The sequence below is a fragment of the Natator depressus genome, chromosome 1 (genome assembly GCF_965152275.1).
Source record: "Natator depressus isolate rNatDep1 chromosome 1, rNatDep2.hap1, whole genome shotgun sequence".
Taxonomy (NCBI): domain Eukaryota; kingdom Metazoa; phylum Chordata; order Testudines; family Cheloniidae; genus Natator; species Natator depressus.
This window is the reverse complement of record NC_134234.1, coordinates 258061239-258078711: the sequence shown is the minus strand read 5'-3', so window position 1 is coordinate 258078711 and position 17473 is coordinate 258061239. Positions and strand designations below refer to the sequence as shown.

General features: G+C 44.7%; 1 protein-coding gene across 1 annotated transcript in view; it reads right to left on the bottom strand.

Annotated features, from left to right (window-relative positions):
* MEI1 (meiotic double-stranded break formation protein 1) overlaps nt 1-17473 on the bottom strand; it is a 64410-nt gene that overhangs the window by 44548 nt on the left and 2389 nt on the right. Inside the window, exons 3-8 of the mRNA XM_074941694.1 lie at nt 13056-13106; nt 9992-10065; nt 9230-9335; nt 4275-4478; nt 2392-2522; nt 1738-1852 (exon numbers count right to left, since the gene is read on the bottom strand). Coding sequence (XP_074797795.1) covers nt 1738-1852; nt 2392-2522; nt 4275-4478; nt 9230-9335; nt 9992-10065; nt 13056-13106 — 681 coding nt within the window. The remainder of the gene's footprint in view (nt 1-1737; nt 1853-2391; nt 2523-4274; nt 4479-9229; nt 9336-9991; nt 10066-13055; nt 13107-17473) is intronic.

Genomic DNA, 17473 nt, shown 5'->3' with positions numbered 1-17473 from the left:
GATGCAACGCATCCGGCCCCATGGACTTGTGTACGTCCAGTTTTTCTAAATAGTCCCGAACCACTTCTTCCTTCACAGAGGGCTGGCCACCTCCTCCCCATGCTGTGCTGCCCAGTGCAATAGTCTGGGAGCTGACCTTGTTCATGAAGACAGAGGCAAAGAAAGCATTGAGTACATTAGCTTTTTCCACATCCTCTGTCACTAGGTTGCCTCCCTCATTTAGTAAGGGGCCACACTTTCCTTGGCTTTCTTCTTATTGCCAACATACCTGAAGAAACCCTTCTTGTTACTCTTAACATCCCTCACTAGCTGCAACTCCAAGTGTGATTTAGCCTTCCTGATTCCATTCCTACATGCCCGAGCAATATTTATATACTTATCCCTGGTCATTTGTCCAATCCTCCACTTCTTGTAAGCCTCTTTTTTGTGTTTAAGATCAGCAAGGATTTCACTGTTAAGCCAAGCTGGTCACCTGCAATATTTACTATTCTTTCTACACATCGGGATGGTTTGTCCCTGTAACCTCAATAAGGATTCTTTAAAATACAGCCAGCTCTCATGGACTCCTTTCCCCCTCATGTTATTCTCCCAAGGGATCCTGCCCATCAGTTCCCTGAGGGAGTCAAAGTCTGCTTTTCTGAAGTCCAGGGTCCGTATTCTGCTGCTTTCCTTTCTTCCTTTTGTCAGGATCCTGAACTCGACCATCTCATGGTCACTGCCTCCCAGGTTCCCATCCACTTTTGCTTCCCCTACTAATTCTTCCCGGTTTGTGAGCAGCAGGTCAAGAAGAGCTCCGCCCCTAGTTGGTTCCTCCAGCACTTGCACCAGGAAATTGTTCTCAAAATAAAGTGACTAAAGAGCAGCAGGGTCCTGAAGGCAGGTGGGCTGCTATCCTTCCAGTACAGAGCTAGCAAGCAGCTGAAATATGGCTATAGACTTTGATCTGATTTAAGGGATATAAAGCCAGCTTTGTCACAGCAGCTGTGACCCCTCCTCTCAAACTCTTACACATCCAAAGAAGGGGATGCACAAAACCAAAGTGATTAATTCCTCTGCAGACGGGAAATTAAAGTTTAACATCTCCCTGGGTTGGCATCCTGGGCCAAAGTCTGAGCTGAATAACATCCTGTGCAATGCCACTGAAGTCAAGGGGATGACATAGGGTTAATTCAGGACAGAAGTTGGCTTGTTTGGGTTCTGCAGTTATACTGCCATGGGCTGTGGTCTCATGAGAATGCATAATCTAAGCAGGGTTGGGCCTGGTCAATTCTTAGATGGGAGACTTCAAAGGAAAATTCAAATGCTGCAGGAAGTAATTAGTAATTTGGTAAAGGATGGTCTATGCTCTGAATCACTACTGCACCAATGCCTCCTAGCCGTGCCGTGCATTTGGAAGTGCAGTTTTTACACCAATTACGGTTAATAAGTATCCTCATCGGCACTTTTTGCAAGAGGAGTCTTAGACTTGATGACCTGCCCAAATTCCAACTCAGGACATTACATTCTGCCTACATAAAACTCCCCCTACAATTTCAACTAGGAGCTTATTTTTCACTTCGCTTCCCAAAATACTGTTGGTGGCTTTTGTTGATGCAGAATGGCTGTTGTGACTACCCCAGAGGTGGATGCATTACACGGATTGAGGCTGATTACCTATGTGCACAAACTGTACACTGTTAAGGTGCCCCCAGAGGGAAAGACACTGTAGAACTACAAGGTATTATTGTATTTCTTCACCTGGGATGTCTGCATGAATGAAGGCAGGAGCATACTTTATGGGAGAATGCACAAGCACAGCAGTCATACATTGAACACTTGCCACCTGTAGCATCTCATCTCTGGACAGCAACAGCTGTGTGGAAACAAAAATGAAGAAAAAAAATCAAAACCACAGACTTGATTAGGAAAGAATTTCTAGAGGGAGCTTGAAAAAGACCAATTTAAAACAGGCAAAAAGAAATCTCTTTAAGCAACATATAATTCCCTAGGGTAACTTGCTATGGCAAGATAATACCAAGGCAAGTAACTTAGCAAGATTAAGAAAAACATTAAAGAAGCCTATGACTAAGAATAGCTCTGCAATCGCACTAGCCAGGCGAATGCTTACAAGAGCTATGTCAATCCTCATGCTTCAGGCTAAACATAGCTGGGATCAGGAAGAAATTCCACTCACTACCTGTGCACTATTGAACAACTGGTGCATTTTGCGGGATTTCCACCTTCCTAGGCTGCATCTGACATTGATCAGTATGGGGGACATAATATGAGGCTACTTGAAACAGTGCAGCAAATAACTGCTCCTATTGATAACTCGCCTCAAAGAAACAGATAATTTGACTGGCCACTTGTACAAGGCATGTTGACAGACGTGGTAACCCCTTCAGCAATTACCTTTTTGAGCATGAGCGGCAGTGGGTTCTCTTTCTCCAGCAACTCAGCATTCTCGGAATCTGCCCCTCTTCTTGAATTGTTCATAATAACTGATACAAAATGGTCAGAATTCAGCAGCTCCTTTAGCAAACCTACAAAGGGAGAGAAAGAACAAGCAGCAAACTGGGAGCGGGGAGGATTGGGAGCTTCACAACATTCTGCCCTGAAACATATCACTGACTCCTTACCCACTTCTGTATTCTTGACAAAACCTTTCTGCTTACATTCAGGGCCTTCTCTGGGCATGCCCCCATGTATCTCCACCATCCATCAATGCTTTACACCCCACCCCATCCCCAATTCTCCTCTTTGCCATTTCTGATTCTCTCCATTCCCCATTCCTTCTTCTATCGGTGGATCCTTTAATTGCCATTGCACCAGCTCTCTGCTCAACCTGATCCACTCCTTCTGCCTTTCTGATTCCTCACCTCCAAACCCTTTTTAAAAAGCGCAGCTCAAAACCCACCACTTCTCTACTGCTTGCAGCCAGGGACCCAACCACCAATTTATCCCTCAGGTACTTACTAGTGCCAACCATTCTTGCTATCCATTCTCCCAACCTGCTCTCACACCTTCCCATTTAATAATCCCGTTTCTGTAACTGCTGCAAGTTTAAAGATACTGCCACAAGCAGCACATTATAAACATACAGTGTATGTCGTTACATGCACTGATGCAAATCATAAACAAGAGATTTTGTAGGCGACGCTCCAGTGTAAGTTCAGAAGTGATGTAGCATGGCTGTTGGAGTGAACTTTTGAAAAGAGTCCTCTGTTACAAATGGCTGACTGCTGGATGTGAAAAGCAAGCAGACTACTGTTCCCCTTCTACAGTAAAGAGACAGATTGCTGTGTGGTGTGCATTTGAGCTGTGTGAGTGAAGCTGAAACCATCCTGTGTACTGCATGACATCGCTGCTCTATGCAAAGCGATGGTTCTGACCGCATCACCCAGAAGCGTAGAGAAAACATAGGCACTGACTCCGTGGGTACTCCAGGGCTGGAGCATGTGGGTGCTCCAAGGCTGGAGCACCCATGGAGAAAAAAATGGTGAATGCTAAGCACCCACTGGCAGCCCCCATAACAGCCCCCCTTCTTCCCCCAGCGCCTCCCACCTGCCGGTGGGCCCCACCAATCAGTGCCTCCCCCTCCAATCCTGTGCCTCCCGCCCACCGTGATCAGCTGTTTTGTGGCATGCAGGACGATCTCGGTGGGAAGGGGGAGGAGTGAGGATGCGGTGTGCTCAGGGGAGGGGTGGAAAGAGGCAGGGCAGGGGTGGGCCAGGCGTGGGAAGAGGTGAGCATATTGGAAAGTCGGCGCCTGTGAGAGAAAGCCAATCTCATTTTAGTTTTTCAGCCTCAACTACGAGACACTTCATATCTCCAAGTTGTATTTCTCAGAATCAATCCAGCTACTTTACAAAACCAATCTATCTGATTGTACGTAGAGGTTAGAATCAGTCACTTTAACCTTAGGGGATTACTTGATTTCCAGGAAGATGACATAGTCAAATTGGGATAGGTCAAGCCATGGTGCAAGCTGGAGGCCTTCAGAGATAGTTACAGCAGGTACCACTGGGGTTCCAGCAACAAAGTGGGACAGGGTGTGTTGCTTCCCTGGTTATACCAGGAGGGTTTGGCAATGGGGCTAGGATGAACAATTGTTGTGCAGTAACAGAAGGGATCAGCAGCTGTGGACAAGTATGCTCACCACCTCCGGAACAGTCCAACCAGCTGAGAGTTTGCAAGTTCAGAGTTCTGAGGAACAATTCAGAATCCAGCACACATTAGGACTCCCAAACTAACAAAGACAAGCCCCCACCTTTTGTTTCTCTGAGGTGTCTTACCCATGCAGTTAACCTGCAGTTCCTTTGTCTGTGCATTCCCTAGGGTAGCCAGGAAGAGGTCACACAGCCTCTCTGTGAAGTGCACTGACAGCCTTTCTGAACTGATGGGGGAAGAATACAGCTTGCCGTAAAGATAGCAGACAGTAGCCTTTATACCCTCGTTGGGGTACATCAAGCCTGCCAGCAGGTGTTCCATTAAGTTACCTAGAGTGGTGAACGACAATGATCGCTGTTGAGAGAAAACGCTGGTAACAGACATTTCTAAGTCATCCGGCAGAGGCACATTCCCTGCAAAAGCTTCCACAAACACTTTACAGACCTGTCCATGCAGGCTAGGAAAAGAGGTCGAGGTTAGGTTGAGATTAGCTAAGGCGTGTTAATTGACCTTTCCCTATTTCCCTAATCAAGCCTTATATTTAGAGATGTGGGGCCAACTGCTGTGATTCTCTGAGGAGTGAGTGATGCTGTAACAATTGAGGGGCTCACAGTTAAACTACATAACAATACACGCCCCCCGACTCCTCTACTCAGGGGCTGAGAATGCTCACACCAACACTCCTACCTTGGGGAAGGGAGACCTGGGGAAGTGCAACCACTTGCATGTCTCCCAAAAGGCAAACAGAGCTCCAAATTCCAGTCCACTAAGGCTGGTGTCATAAATATAAAGGGAAGGGTAAACACCTTTAAAATCCCTCCTGGCCAGAGGAAAAACCCTTTCACCTGTAACGGGTTAAGAAGCTAGGATAACCTCGCTGGCACCTGACCAAAATGACCAATGAGGAGACAAGATACTTTCAAAAGCTGGGGGGAGGGAGAAACAAAGCCTCTCTCTCTGTCTGTGTGATGCCTTTGCCGGGGACAGAACAGGAATGGAGTCTTAGAACTTAGTAAGTAATCTAGCTAGATATGCGTTAGATTCTGTTTGTTTAAATGGCTGAGAAAATAAGCTGTGCTGAATGGAATGGATATTCCTGTTTTTGTGTCCTTTTGTAACTTAAGGTTTTGCCTAGAGGGATTCTCTATGTTTTGAATCTAATTACCCTGTAAGGTATTTATCATCCTGATTTTACAGAGGTGATTCTTTTTACTTTTTCTTCTATTTAAATTCTTCTTTTAAGAACCTGATTGCTTTTTCATTGTTCTTAAGATCCAAGGGTTTGGGTCTGTGGTCACCTATGCAAATTGGTGAGGATTTTTATCAAACCTTCCCCAGGAAAGGGGGTGTAAGATTTGGGAGAATTCTGGGGGGGGAAGACGTTTCCAAATGGACTCGTTCCCAGTAACTGGTGTTAGACGTTTGGTGGTGGCAGCGAAAGTCCAAGGGCAAAAGGTAAAATAGTTTGTACCCTGGGGAAGTTTTAACCTAAGCTGGTAAAAGTAAGCTTAGGAGGTTTTCATGCAGGTCCCCACATCTGTACCCTAGAGTTCAGAGTGGAGAAGGAACCCTGACAGCTGGTGTTCAGCAGGCCGAACTGGCCAGGAGAGGTAGAGCAGTCTTGTGGCTAAGCACTGGACAAGGACTCAAGAGATCGGGGTCCAATGTCTAGTTCTGCCACAGATTCGCTTTGTGACCTTGGGAAAGTGACTGACTGTATCAGAGGGGCAGCTGTGTTAGTCTGTATCCACAAAAATAATGAGGAGTCCGGTGGCACCTTAAAGACTAACAGATTTATTTGAGCATAAGCTTTCCTGGGTAAAAAACCTCACTTCTTCAGATGCATACAGTGAAAATTACAGATACAAGCATATATATACAGGCACATGAAGAGAAGGGAGTTACCTTACAAGTGAAGAACCAGTGCTGACAAGGCAGATGTGCACAGACTGAAACTGTGAACAAACAGCATCACTTGCCCCATAACCTCAGCCGTATAGAACGCAATGCCATCTACAGCTTCAGAAACAACTCTGATGTTATAATCAAAGGGGCTGACAAAGGAGGTGCTGTAGTCATAATGAACAGGTCGAATTATGAACAGGAGACTGCCAGGCAACCCTCCAACACCACATTCTACAGGCCACTATCCTCTGATCCCACTTAGGAGTATCAAAAGAAACTACACCATCTGCTCAAGAAACTCCCTGCTACGGCATGGGAACAAATCTACACGGACACACCCCCAGAGCCCCGACCAGGGGTATTCTATCTGCTACCCAAGATCCATAAACCTGGAAACCATGGATGCCCCATCATCTCAGGCATCGGCACTCTTAAGGCAGGATTATCTGGCTATTTGGACTCTCTCCTCAGACCCTATGCTACCAGCACTCCTAGCTATCTTTGAGACACCACCGACTTCCTGAGGAAACTACCATGCATTGGTGATCTTCCTGAAAACACCATCCTGACCACCATGGATGTAGAAGCTCTTTACACCAATATTCCACAGGAGGATGGATTACAAGCTGTCAAGAATGGTATCCCTGATGAGGCCACAGCACACCTGGTGGCTGAGCTTTGTGACTTTGTCCTCACCCACAACCATTTCAGATTTGGGGACAACTTATACCTTCAAGTCAGTGGCACTGCTATGGGTACCCGCATGGCTCCATAGTATGCCAACATTTTTATGGCTGACTTAGCACAATGCTTCCTCAGCTCTCATCCCCTAGCACCCCTCCTCTACTTGCGCTACACTGATGACATCATCATCATATGGACTACCGGGAAGGAGGCCCTTGAAGAATTCCACCTGGATTTCAACAATTTCCACCCCACCATCAACCTCAGCCTGGACCACGCTACACAAGAGATCCTATTTCTAGACACTAAAGTGCAAATAAGTGATGGTCACATAAACACCACCCTATACCAGAAATCTACTGACCACTATACTTACCTACATGCCTCCACCTTCCATCCAGGACACACCAAACGATCCATTGTCTACAGCCAAGGCCCAAGATACAACCAAATTTGCTCCAATCCCTCAGACAGAGACAAACACCTACAAGATCTTTATCAAGCATTCTTAAAACTACAATACCCACCTGGGGAAATGAGGAAAAAGATTGACAGAGTGAGACAGGTACCCAAAAATCACCTACTATAGGACAGGCCCAACAAGGAAAATAACAGAACACCACTAGCCATCACGTACAGCCCATTATCAACGAGGCAGGTATTATATACTGACACACGAAGAGAAGGGAGTTACCTCACAAGTGGAGAACCAGTGTTGACAGGGCCAATTCAATCAGGGTGGATGTAGTCCACTCCCAATAATTGATGAGGAGTCAATTCCAGGAGAGGCAAAGCTGCTTTTGTAATGAGCCAGCCACTCCCAGTCCCTATTCAAGCCCAAATTAATGGTGATAATTTGCAAATGAATTTTAGTTCTGCAGTTTCTCTTTGAAGTCTGTTTTTGAAGTTTTTTGTTCAAGTATAGCTACTTTTAAATCTGTTATTGAATGTCCAGGGAGACTGAAGTGTTCTCCTACTGGCTTTTGTGTCTTACCATTCCTGATGTCTGATTTGTGTCCATTTATTCTTTTACATAGGGACTGTCCAGTTTGGCTAATGTACACGGCAGAGGGGCATTGCTGGCACATATGACATTAGTAGATGTGCAGGTGAATGAGCCCCTGATGGTGTGGCTGATGTGGTTGGGTCCTCTGATGTCGCTAGAGTAGATATGGGGACAGAACAGGCAAAGGGGTTTGTTACAGGGATTGGTTCCTGGGTTAGTGTTTCTGTGGTGTGGTGTGTAGTTGTTGGTATTTGCTTCAGGTTGGGGGGCTGTCTGTAAATGAGGACTGGCCTGCCTCCCAAAGTCTGTGAGAGTGAGGGATAGATTGTAGATCGTTGATGACATGCTGGAGAGGTTTTAGCTGGGGGCTGTACGTGATGGCCAGTGGTGTTCTGTTGTTCTCCCTGTTGGGCCTGTCCATTAGTAGGTGACTTCTGGGTACCCGTCATGTTCTGTCAATCTGTTTCCTCACTTCCCCAGGTGGTACTGTAGTTTTAAGAATTGATAAAGATTCTTGTAGGTGTTTTTTTCTGTCTGAGGGATAGGAGCAAATGCGGGTTGTATCTTAGGGCTTGGCTGTAGACAATGGATTGTGTGATGTGTCCTGGATGGAAGGTGGAGACATGTAGGAAAGTATAGCGGTCAGTAGATTTCCGGTATAGGGTGGTGTTTATGTGACCATCACTTATTTGCACTTTAGTGTCCAGGAAGTGGATCTCTTGTGTGGAGTGGTCCAGGCTGAGGTTGATGGTGGGGTGGAAATTGTTGAAATCCAGGTGGAATTCTTCAAGGGCCTCCTTCCCAGGGGTCCATATCATGAAGATGTCATCAGTGTAGCGCAAGTAGAGGAAGGGTGCTAGGGGACGAGAGCTGAGGAAACGTTGTTCTAAGTCAGCCTTAAAAATGTTGGCATGCGGGTACCCATAGCAGTGTCGCTGACTTAAAGATATATGTTGTCCCCAAATCTGAAATGGTTGCGGGTGAGGGCAAAGTCACAAAGCTCAGCCACCCGGTGTGCCATGGCCTCATCAGGGAGACTGTTCTTGACAGCTTGTAATCCATCCTCATGTGGAATATTGGTATAAAGAGCTTCTACATCCACGGTGGCCAGGATGGTGTTTTCAGGAAGATCACTGGAAGTGGCTGGCTCACTACAAAAGCCATTTTCCCTCTTGGCATTGACACCTCCTCATCAATTATTGAGAGTGGACCACATCCACCCTGACTGAATTTGCCTTGTCAACACTGGTTCTTCACTTGTAAGGTAACTCCCTTCTCTTCATGTGCCAGTATATATATGCCCGTATCTGTAATTTTCACTCCACGCATCTGAAGAAGTGGGTTTTTTTTACCCACGAAAGTGGATGCTCAAATAAATCTGTTAGTCTTTAAGGTGCCACCGGACTCCTCTTTGTTTTAGTGTCTGTCTCACTCTTTCAGTTAGTGCCACTAGATGCTACCATGATATAATGAAGCATGACTCACCGTGTTCAATCACCAATATATCAGCTAAGCCCGGGATGGCATCTGCCAGTTTGCCCAGGAGATTAAACGTAGGCAGGCTCCCTCTCATGGTGGCTGCCTTAGATAACTGGGGAGGGAAGAAAACGAACCACCTATAAGGATGTGGCCCAAAATGGGAAACACACACAAAACGATGAACTCCCCTCACGGTGCAATGAACCCCTTGGAATGGGACCTTCTAAGCCAGTGGAACCCCCTTAACTGTTCAGGATAAATCAGCGGAAGATATGTGTTTGTCCAGCCAATTGTCCCTAAACACATCCACCAAATCTCCCAGCTGTAATCTCCTCCTGGTTTTTGCCCTGCTGCTGCACCCCCAAAGCTGATGTGAGGTGGATGGGGGAGCTGGCGAACTCTCTCCCAACCTCTGCTGTCTCCCAAGTGTCTGTGCTCTGGGGAAGCCTGACATTTTGTGATTGAACCTGGCAATGAAGAGAGCACAAGAGAAGGGAGCAGGCCTGCCAAGCAGCTCCAGGTCTAAAAAGCTGCCCATATTATTGCCGCAGTAATGGAGGGAAAAGAGAAACCACAGAGGATGCTATGTTGCCACGGTGGAGGGGATATGATGGCAAAAATTCCAGGGCAGATGTCAACATTGCCAAAGTCACGAAGGCAGAGGCAGCATTCAGGACATTCCACAAGAGCCCATTCACAATACTGTGTAACTTTCCATATTTTCAAATTTGGGGGACCAAAGGGAACAAGGAAATAATCTTTACTGACCTCTTTCTGGCTTTCATCCAACACACAGTGTACATACTGTTCCAACTTCAGATCCGCCACAAGTCGCACCAGAACTGAGCAGAAGAAACAGGATCAGTAACAATAACACATACCAGAGTTTACTCATAACACATCTTCCACACAGCTTTACCAGGCAAATGAGCAGGTGGAGTATGTGTTTAACGCATATATGGGTGCTTATAAAGCAGGGTAACATCTGCATTCCCTTTGCTGTTATGTGATATCCCTCCTGCCCCAGCTTGATCTTTCTGCAGTGAAGTCATAATAAACCCTGCATTAGTGACTGCCGTCTGTTTACAAGGAAATTAACTTCAAGTCACCAATTCAGCGTTTCGATATCAAGTAAGGAAGAGATATCAGGCTGGAAAAGAATTAGTCCCTTATTTCAAGCACAAATACACACATAAGTAGTGCACAGGGCAAGTTTCCCACACTTCCTTTCCAAGATTAGATAAGAACACAGTTGATGACCAGATATAATTTGAGGGGCCCTCATCTAGTACCAGGCTCTTCAATAGTACCTGTGGTCTTGTTACAGACCAGACTGTAATAACCTAGTGGACAGGGGGCTGAATTAGGACTCTGGAGACCCGTGTTTGAGTCCCAGCTCTGCTGCTGCGTGAGTGCTACTAAACCACTTTTCTCCCTCAGTTTCCCCAAATATAGGATGACAATACTGATCTCTTTTGTAAAGTGCTTTGAGGTCTACTGATGATAACAGCTAGGTGTTATTTACACCAATTGTGATTATTCTGTGTATCAAGTCCTATATCTTCAGCTGGGTGTCCCAATTGTATCTTTCCACTTCCTCAGCACCAATTAAGACCTCTTATTTTTGGCTCACAGTAACTGCAAGGAAGCCTTATTCCATCTGCCCTAGTGATGAGGAGGAGGTGGAATAATGGAAATCAACAAGAAACTAGGTTCACTAGATACCATTTGCACATCATTTTTGGCTTTACTAACAAAACAACCGGTGAGTTGCATGAAGCAAGACAACTGCTTTCCCAGTTAAAAAAAAAAACTGTATAACCTCCTGTGCCCGTTGGTCACCTCTTGCTTGACATGAAGAACCAAAACAATTTCTGACATGTTTAGATCACAGGCTTTACATGGTTATAAGGAACATTCAGTCTGACTTAAGAGTAAAAGTTTTCCAGCAGAAAACCAAACAGACAAGAAAGCTATTATGAGGGTAATACACAGAGGATGGAGTCAGGGTGCAGTAACTCCTCACTTAAAAGTTGTCCCAGTTAATGTTGTTTCGTTGTTACATTGCTGATCAATTAGAGAACATGCTCATTTAAAGTTGCGCAAGGCTCCCTTATAACTCTGTTTGGCAGCTGCCTGCTTTATTCACTGCTTGCAGAAGGAGCAGCCCGTTGGAGCTAGCTGGTGGGGGCTTGGAAATAGGGGGGACCAGAAGCCCCCCAATCAGCTCCCCTAAGTTCCCTGTGCAGCAGCCGCCCAGCAGGCTGTCAATTGCCGGGCAGTTCAGCTGTCCCTGCCCCCACTGCCGTGTGCTGCTCCTGCCCTCTGCCTTGGAGCTGCTCCTGGGAGCCTCCTGCTTGCTGTGTGGGTGAGAGGGAGAGGGGTGCTAATGTCAGGGTGTCCCCCTCCCGCCCACTCCTTTACCCCATCTCCACAGAGCGGGGGGACACACGACAGGGCTCAGGACAGAGGGAGCTTGCTGGCAGCAGCAGCTGTCTCAACTTGCTGATCTACTTTAAAGGCAGTGTACTGTATTTAGAGTGGGGCCAGCGTACTTAAAGGGGCAATGCGCGTCTCTCTCTCACACACAGTATGTGTCTCTGTCTCTCTCTGACATGCTATCTCCCCTCCCTCCATTCCTGCTACCTTGTAGAATGTGAGGCTACATTAACAAAAATGTGTTAACCTTTGAGGGCTAAGCCAAGTGCTAGTTCAGCATTTAGCAGTAATGCATTCCCTGGGAAATATGCCACCCTCTTCTACTCTCTGACTTCACCACCTCAACCAAGCTTCTCAATCGTCATTGCTGTGTACAGTATTAAATTGTTTGTTTAAAACTTATACTGTGTATATGTGTGTGTGTATATATATAAAATATAGTCTTTTGTCTGGCGAAAAAAATTTCCCTGGAACCTAACCCCCCATTTACATTAATTCTTTTGGGGAAATTGGATTCACTTACCATCGTTTCACTTAAAGTAGCATTTTTCAGGAACATAACTACAACGTTAAGTGAGAAGTTACTGTATATTGTTTGACATTATATGAAGGGTTGTTCTGGGTTTTTCTTGCTTCCATTGTGTGGTTTGTTTTGGGCATTATATGCTTTTATGGAACATACTTTTTCCCGTTTATATTGTTAGGGTATTCAATGACATGTTAACAGTGAAGTGTGGCTAACCCTTTGAATAAGTTACCAGGGAACTTGGTGGATTCTCTATCTCTTCATGGTTTCAAATCAAGACTCTGGGCCTTTCTGGAAGATGTGCTTTAGCCAAACACAAGTTACTGGCTCAATACAGATGTAACAGGGTAAAATTTTAAGGCCTTCGTTATGCAGGAGACTAGATGATCTAATGGTCCCTTCTGGCCTTAAAATCTATGAAAACCTTCAGGTATGAGGCACCAATAAGTTAAACGGTTTTACGGTTTGGGAGCGTGCACATCTCAGAGGATTAGTAATGTGACACAGACACTTTACCTCTGTGTCACCACATCAAGTCCAGCCCACATTCCTACTGACTGAAAATTGTTACCCTCCCTGAAGAGAGCTGGTTACTTCTCAGTTCAGCTCTTTAAGATTTTTGTGAGAAAGACACCAGTGCCAGCAGAAATGCCAAAGATTAAATGAGCTGTGGGTGTGCTTCCCCCAAAAACAACTCTTAGGAGACTATTCCCCTCTCACTGTGCATGCAAAGCACCCCGGCAATGAGAGGGAACAGCTGCTCTCTTCAATTTGTGAAGTTGCTGAGACTCTCAATATCAGCATCAGACCAGATACAGTAGATTCCTCTTCCCAACCTGCCAGTGAGACCCAGAACCTCCCTCTCACCTTCAGTGGGTAGATCCAGTGCACTGCTGTCTTCTGCTGTATGCAACATCCCTGAAAGATCAATTCACATATAAACCACAATTACATAATATATCGTCCATATGAGATCATCAGTGTTGGGGCTTGTAATCTCTGATTTTGAAAGGACCGTTCAGGACTCTCGCATTTTACCCATTTATTAGCCCTGCTTCACATGTGACCAACCTATCTTTCTGGTCAAGAATGAGAGGACATTGCTCTATGGGAGCAGGATACAAGGTGCTCCCTGTATCCAGTTCACAAGAGGCTGAAACATACAGCCTAACTTGTAATATTTTAACTTGCTTGCTGTGTTTTTATTTTTAGGGGGTATAATGAGAGATTTTTTTTATTTTTGCTAAAATAATTGTTTCCACCCACCTAGGTACATACCCAACCCCCATCACCAGTGCATCTGAGTGTCTGCGGCTGGTATTATTAAATCCAACTCACAAAAGTCTGTTTCTAGAAACATACAGCACACTACCCAGAATCCCAGAAGTTACAGACTGTCTGTCAGATCAGCCTCTTATGTTCTACTCACTCCTGTCATGAACAGTTTTGTTCCTGTTCCCTTACAGCAGTGAACACTGCCAAACAGATTATCTAGCCTAAAATTAAACACCATCAGTATTAGAAATTCACATTCCCATGGAGACTATTCCAGAGGTAAACTGAATCTATTGTTACAGAACTCAGAGTAGCAGCCGTGCTCATCTGTATTCGCAAAAAAAAAAAGGAGTACTTGTGGCACCTTAGAGACTAACCAATTTATTTGAGCATAAGCTTTCGTAACCAATTTATTTGAGCATAAGCTTTCGTGAGCTACAGCTTCATCGGATGAAGTGAGCTGTAGCTCACGAAAGCTTATGCTCAAATAAATTGGCTAGTCTCTAAGGTGCCACAAGTACTCCTTTTTTTTGTTACAGAACTGTTCATCATAATCTTTTATTTTCACAACCAGAAAATAAGATTTGGCCATCATCCCACCTCCTGCTGCACCAGATGAGACTTCTAATCCAGTACCCCACCTCCTTCCACATTAGATTAGAGCATTGGTCCACCACAATCCCTTCTTCTGCCATACCGGGCCTGTTCCACCAACAGTATTTCTAGTTCTAGTTTTGTCCTTTTGCTTCTGATGCTTCAAAAGGACAAAAACCCTCCACATAAAACAGCTGACCAACTGAACAATACTGAGACACTGGATCTGGAGAAAGCAGTTTTATTTCCTGCCTCATCCCACCCCCTCTACATCATAGGATCAATTACCTTTATTACTGAATATTGTAGAGTTATCTTCCTTTCACTTTCCACATTAAATTCAGGCTATTCATGCCCACCGTCATGGTCCTTCACAATACCCGAGCCTGCATCTCTTCCCTCCTTCACTTTTAACCTCCCTTTCTTCTGCCTATGTTCCTCCCAAAACGCCCTCCTTTTTTATCCTTTTCCAATGTAGTATTGATTTAGATTAAATAAAGGGGCTAAAGGTGTTAACATAACCCAGTCACTGTCCAACATTAAACAGTATTAAACCAAGTCTGGAGTTTGATATACAGAGACTTCAGCCTGTTTAGTACCATGGCAAACATACCACTACATTTTTTAAAAACTTTTAAATTAAAGATAAAGCAAAGAAAGGAAAACAGTTAAAGGATTTGAAAGGTAAAGTATTAAACAAGGTTTTTATTTTAAACAACTTTTTTGGGGGGTGGGGAATTAGCTGGAGCAAGCTTTTAGAAGGAAAAAAACCCGTTGTTTGACAGTTTTTAAATGGTAATAACTGTCCTTTTAGTGACAAGAGAAGAAATTGGTTGAGAGAGGCTTGAGCTGTTGGTGTTACTGTTGTCGTTAACATTTGATTTTGTTTTATTTTAGGTGGTGGTTGGGATTTAGTTGGAACCAGTAGAGGTGGAAATGTCATTTGGGTCTTTTTTTTGGCCTGGTTTGGTCAGGACATTTTTTAGGATATGGATGATGAAAGCCTGGGGTCCCTGTAGATCATCGGAGTGGCAGCCATGATGGTGACGCTTCATTCAGTAGCCAATTTTTCTTCCAAAGTTTTTTAATTTAAGGACCACATACGGAGTGTGTGACATTCTGTACCTCGTGGAAACACCCTACACCCCCATGTTCACCCTTATAATATGATTGTGTGGTATCTAATACAAAGTTTGTCATGTTGGGTGTCACTGGAAGGCTCATGATGCACTGAGCATTGTTATCGTGATGTTATAGTAATTATTGGCAAAGAGTCCTGTAGCACCTTATAGACTAACAGACGTATTGGAGCATAAGCTTTCGTGGGTGAATACCCACTTTGTCGGATGCATCTGATGAACTGGGTATTCACTCACAAAAGCTTATGCTCCAATACGTCTGTTAGTCTATAAGGTGCCACAGGACTCTTTGCCACTTTTACAGATCCAGACTAACACGGCTACCCCTCTGATACTTGACAAAGTAATTATTGTTATAGTAATGTTATAGGTTGTAATTTCATGTATATAGTTATGAGGCTGAAAATGTGTCCTCATGGCTTAAAAAAAGCCCAGACAAAAACTCTCCAAAAGCAGAGGGGCAGTTCACACCTCATCAGGGCATGTATGGGACAAACCCAGCCCAGCCTCACAGGAACAAAGGACACTGGCCTAGACAACAACAGAGGATCTGTTGGACTCTAGAGTGAGTCGCCCCCCTTCCTTTGGTCGGTTTGGGACTGTGATGAGGTAATGCTCACCTGACTCTGAAGGGGGGGGGGGGCAAAGCCAAGGGGGAAGAAAGAACATGATAAAAGGGAGAGATGTTTGCTATGCTCTTCCTCTCTCTTCCACCTATATCTATAGACACCACACCAAGCAACTGAAGCACTGATCAAAGAGGAGAGCCTGGCTGAAGAGCAACCAGCCAGCCTGCGGTAAGAAGCATCTAAGTTTGTAAGGGCATTGAAAGTGTTAAGATCAGCTTAGAATGCATTTTACTTTTATTTCATTTGACCAAATCTGATTTGTTGTGCTTTGACTTATAATCACTTAAAATGTATCTTTGTAGTTAATAAATCTGTCTGTTTATTCTACCTGAAGCAGCGTGTTTGGTTTGAAGCATGTCAGAGACTCCCTTTGGGATAACAAGCCTGGTACATATCAATTTCTTTGTTAAACTGTTGAACTCCTATAAGCTTGCAGCGTCTAGCAGGCATAACTGGACACTTCAAGACCGCAGTTCCTAGAGTTGTGTCTGGGACCAGAGATATTGGCTAGTGTCATTCGATTGCACAATCCAAGGAGCAGCTTACATATCGGAAGTTGTGTGTGAACAGCCCAGGAGTTGGGGTTCTCACAACAGAGCAGGGTAAGGCTGGTTCCCAGAGTAAAGGACTGGAGTGACCTAGCAAATCAGCAGTCCGGATAACACCAGGAGAACATCACATTATTTTGTCTACCAATTAGGCCTAGATTTTGATACTTCAATTTTGTTTTTCTGGTGTGATAAATGAAGTGGGGGGGAGGGGTAGCTCCCTTTGATGGACACCCAGCCAACCAGTTAGCTGTAAAATCCCTCTTGGTAGCTGTTTTCTACTTGCTTTACCTGTAAAGGGTTAAAAAGTCCCCCAGGTAAAGAAAAAAAAAGCAGCCACCTGACCAAAAGAGCCAATAGGAAGTTGGAACTTTTTAAAATTGGGAAAGAAACTTTCCCTTTGTCTCCAGAGAACGAGACACAGAGCAGCAATGCTATAAGCAGGAATTCATCTTCCATACCTAGAAGAAATCACTGGACAGGGCATGTTTAAATAGACGCGATTAGTTTTATTTCTTTATTTTGGCTTGTGGATCTAACCCTAGATGCTTTTGTTTTGCTTGTAACCTTTAAGCTGAACCTCAAGAGAACTATCTTGATGCTTATATTTTGTAACTGTTTCTTTTAAGATCTAGCAAAAAGCCTAAGTTCCAAATGTATTTCCTTTCTTTTTGTTTTTAATAAATTTTACCTTTTTTAAGAACAGGATGGGATTTTTGGTGTCCTAAGAGGTTTGTGCGTGATGTTTGATTAGCTGGTAGCAACAGCTAATTTCCTTTGTTTTCTTTCTCAGCTGTTCCCCGGGGGGCTGGGGTGAAAGGGCTTGAGGGTATCCCACAGGGAGGAATTCCCAAGTGCACCTTCCTGGGTCCAAGGGTTTGGTTTTTTTTGCATTTGGGTGGTGGCAGCATTTACCATGCCAAGGTCAGAGAAAAGCTGTAACCTTGGGAGTTTAATACAAGCCTGGAGTGGCAAGTATTAATTTTTAAAATCCTTACGGGCCCCCACCTTCTGCACTCAAAGTGACAGAGTGGGGATTCAGCCTTGACAACTGGTTTTACACTTTAAAAAACAAACAAACACCATCCTTGAGTTATGTC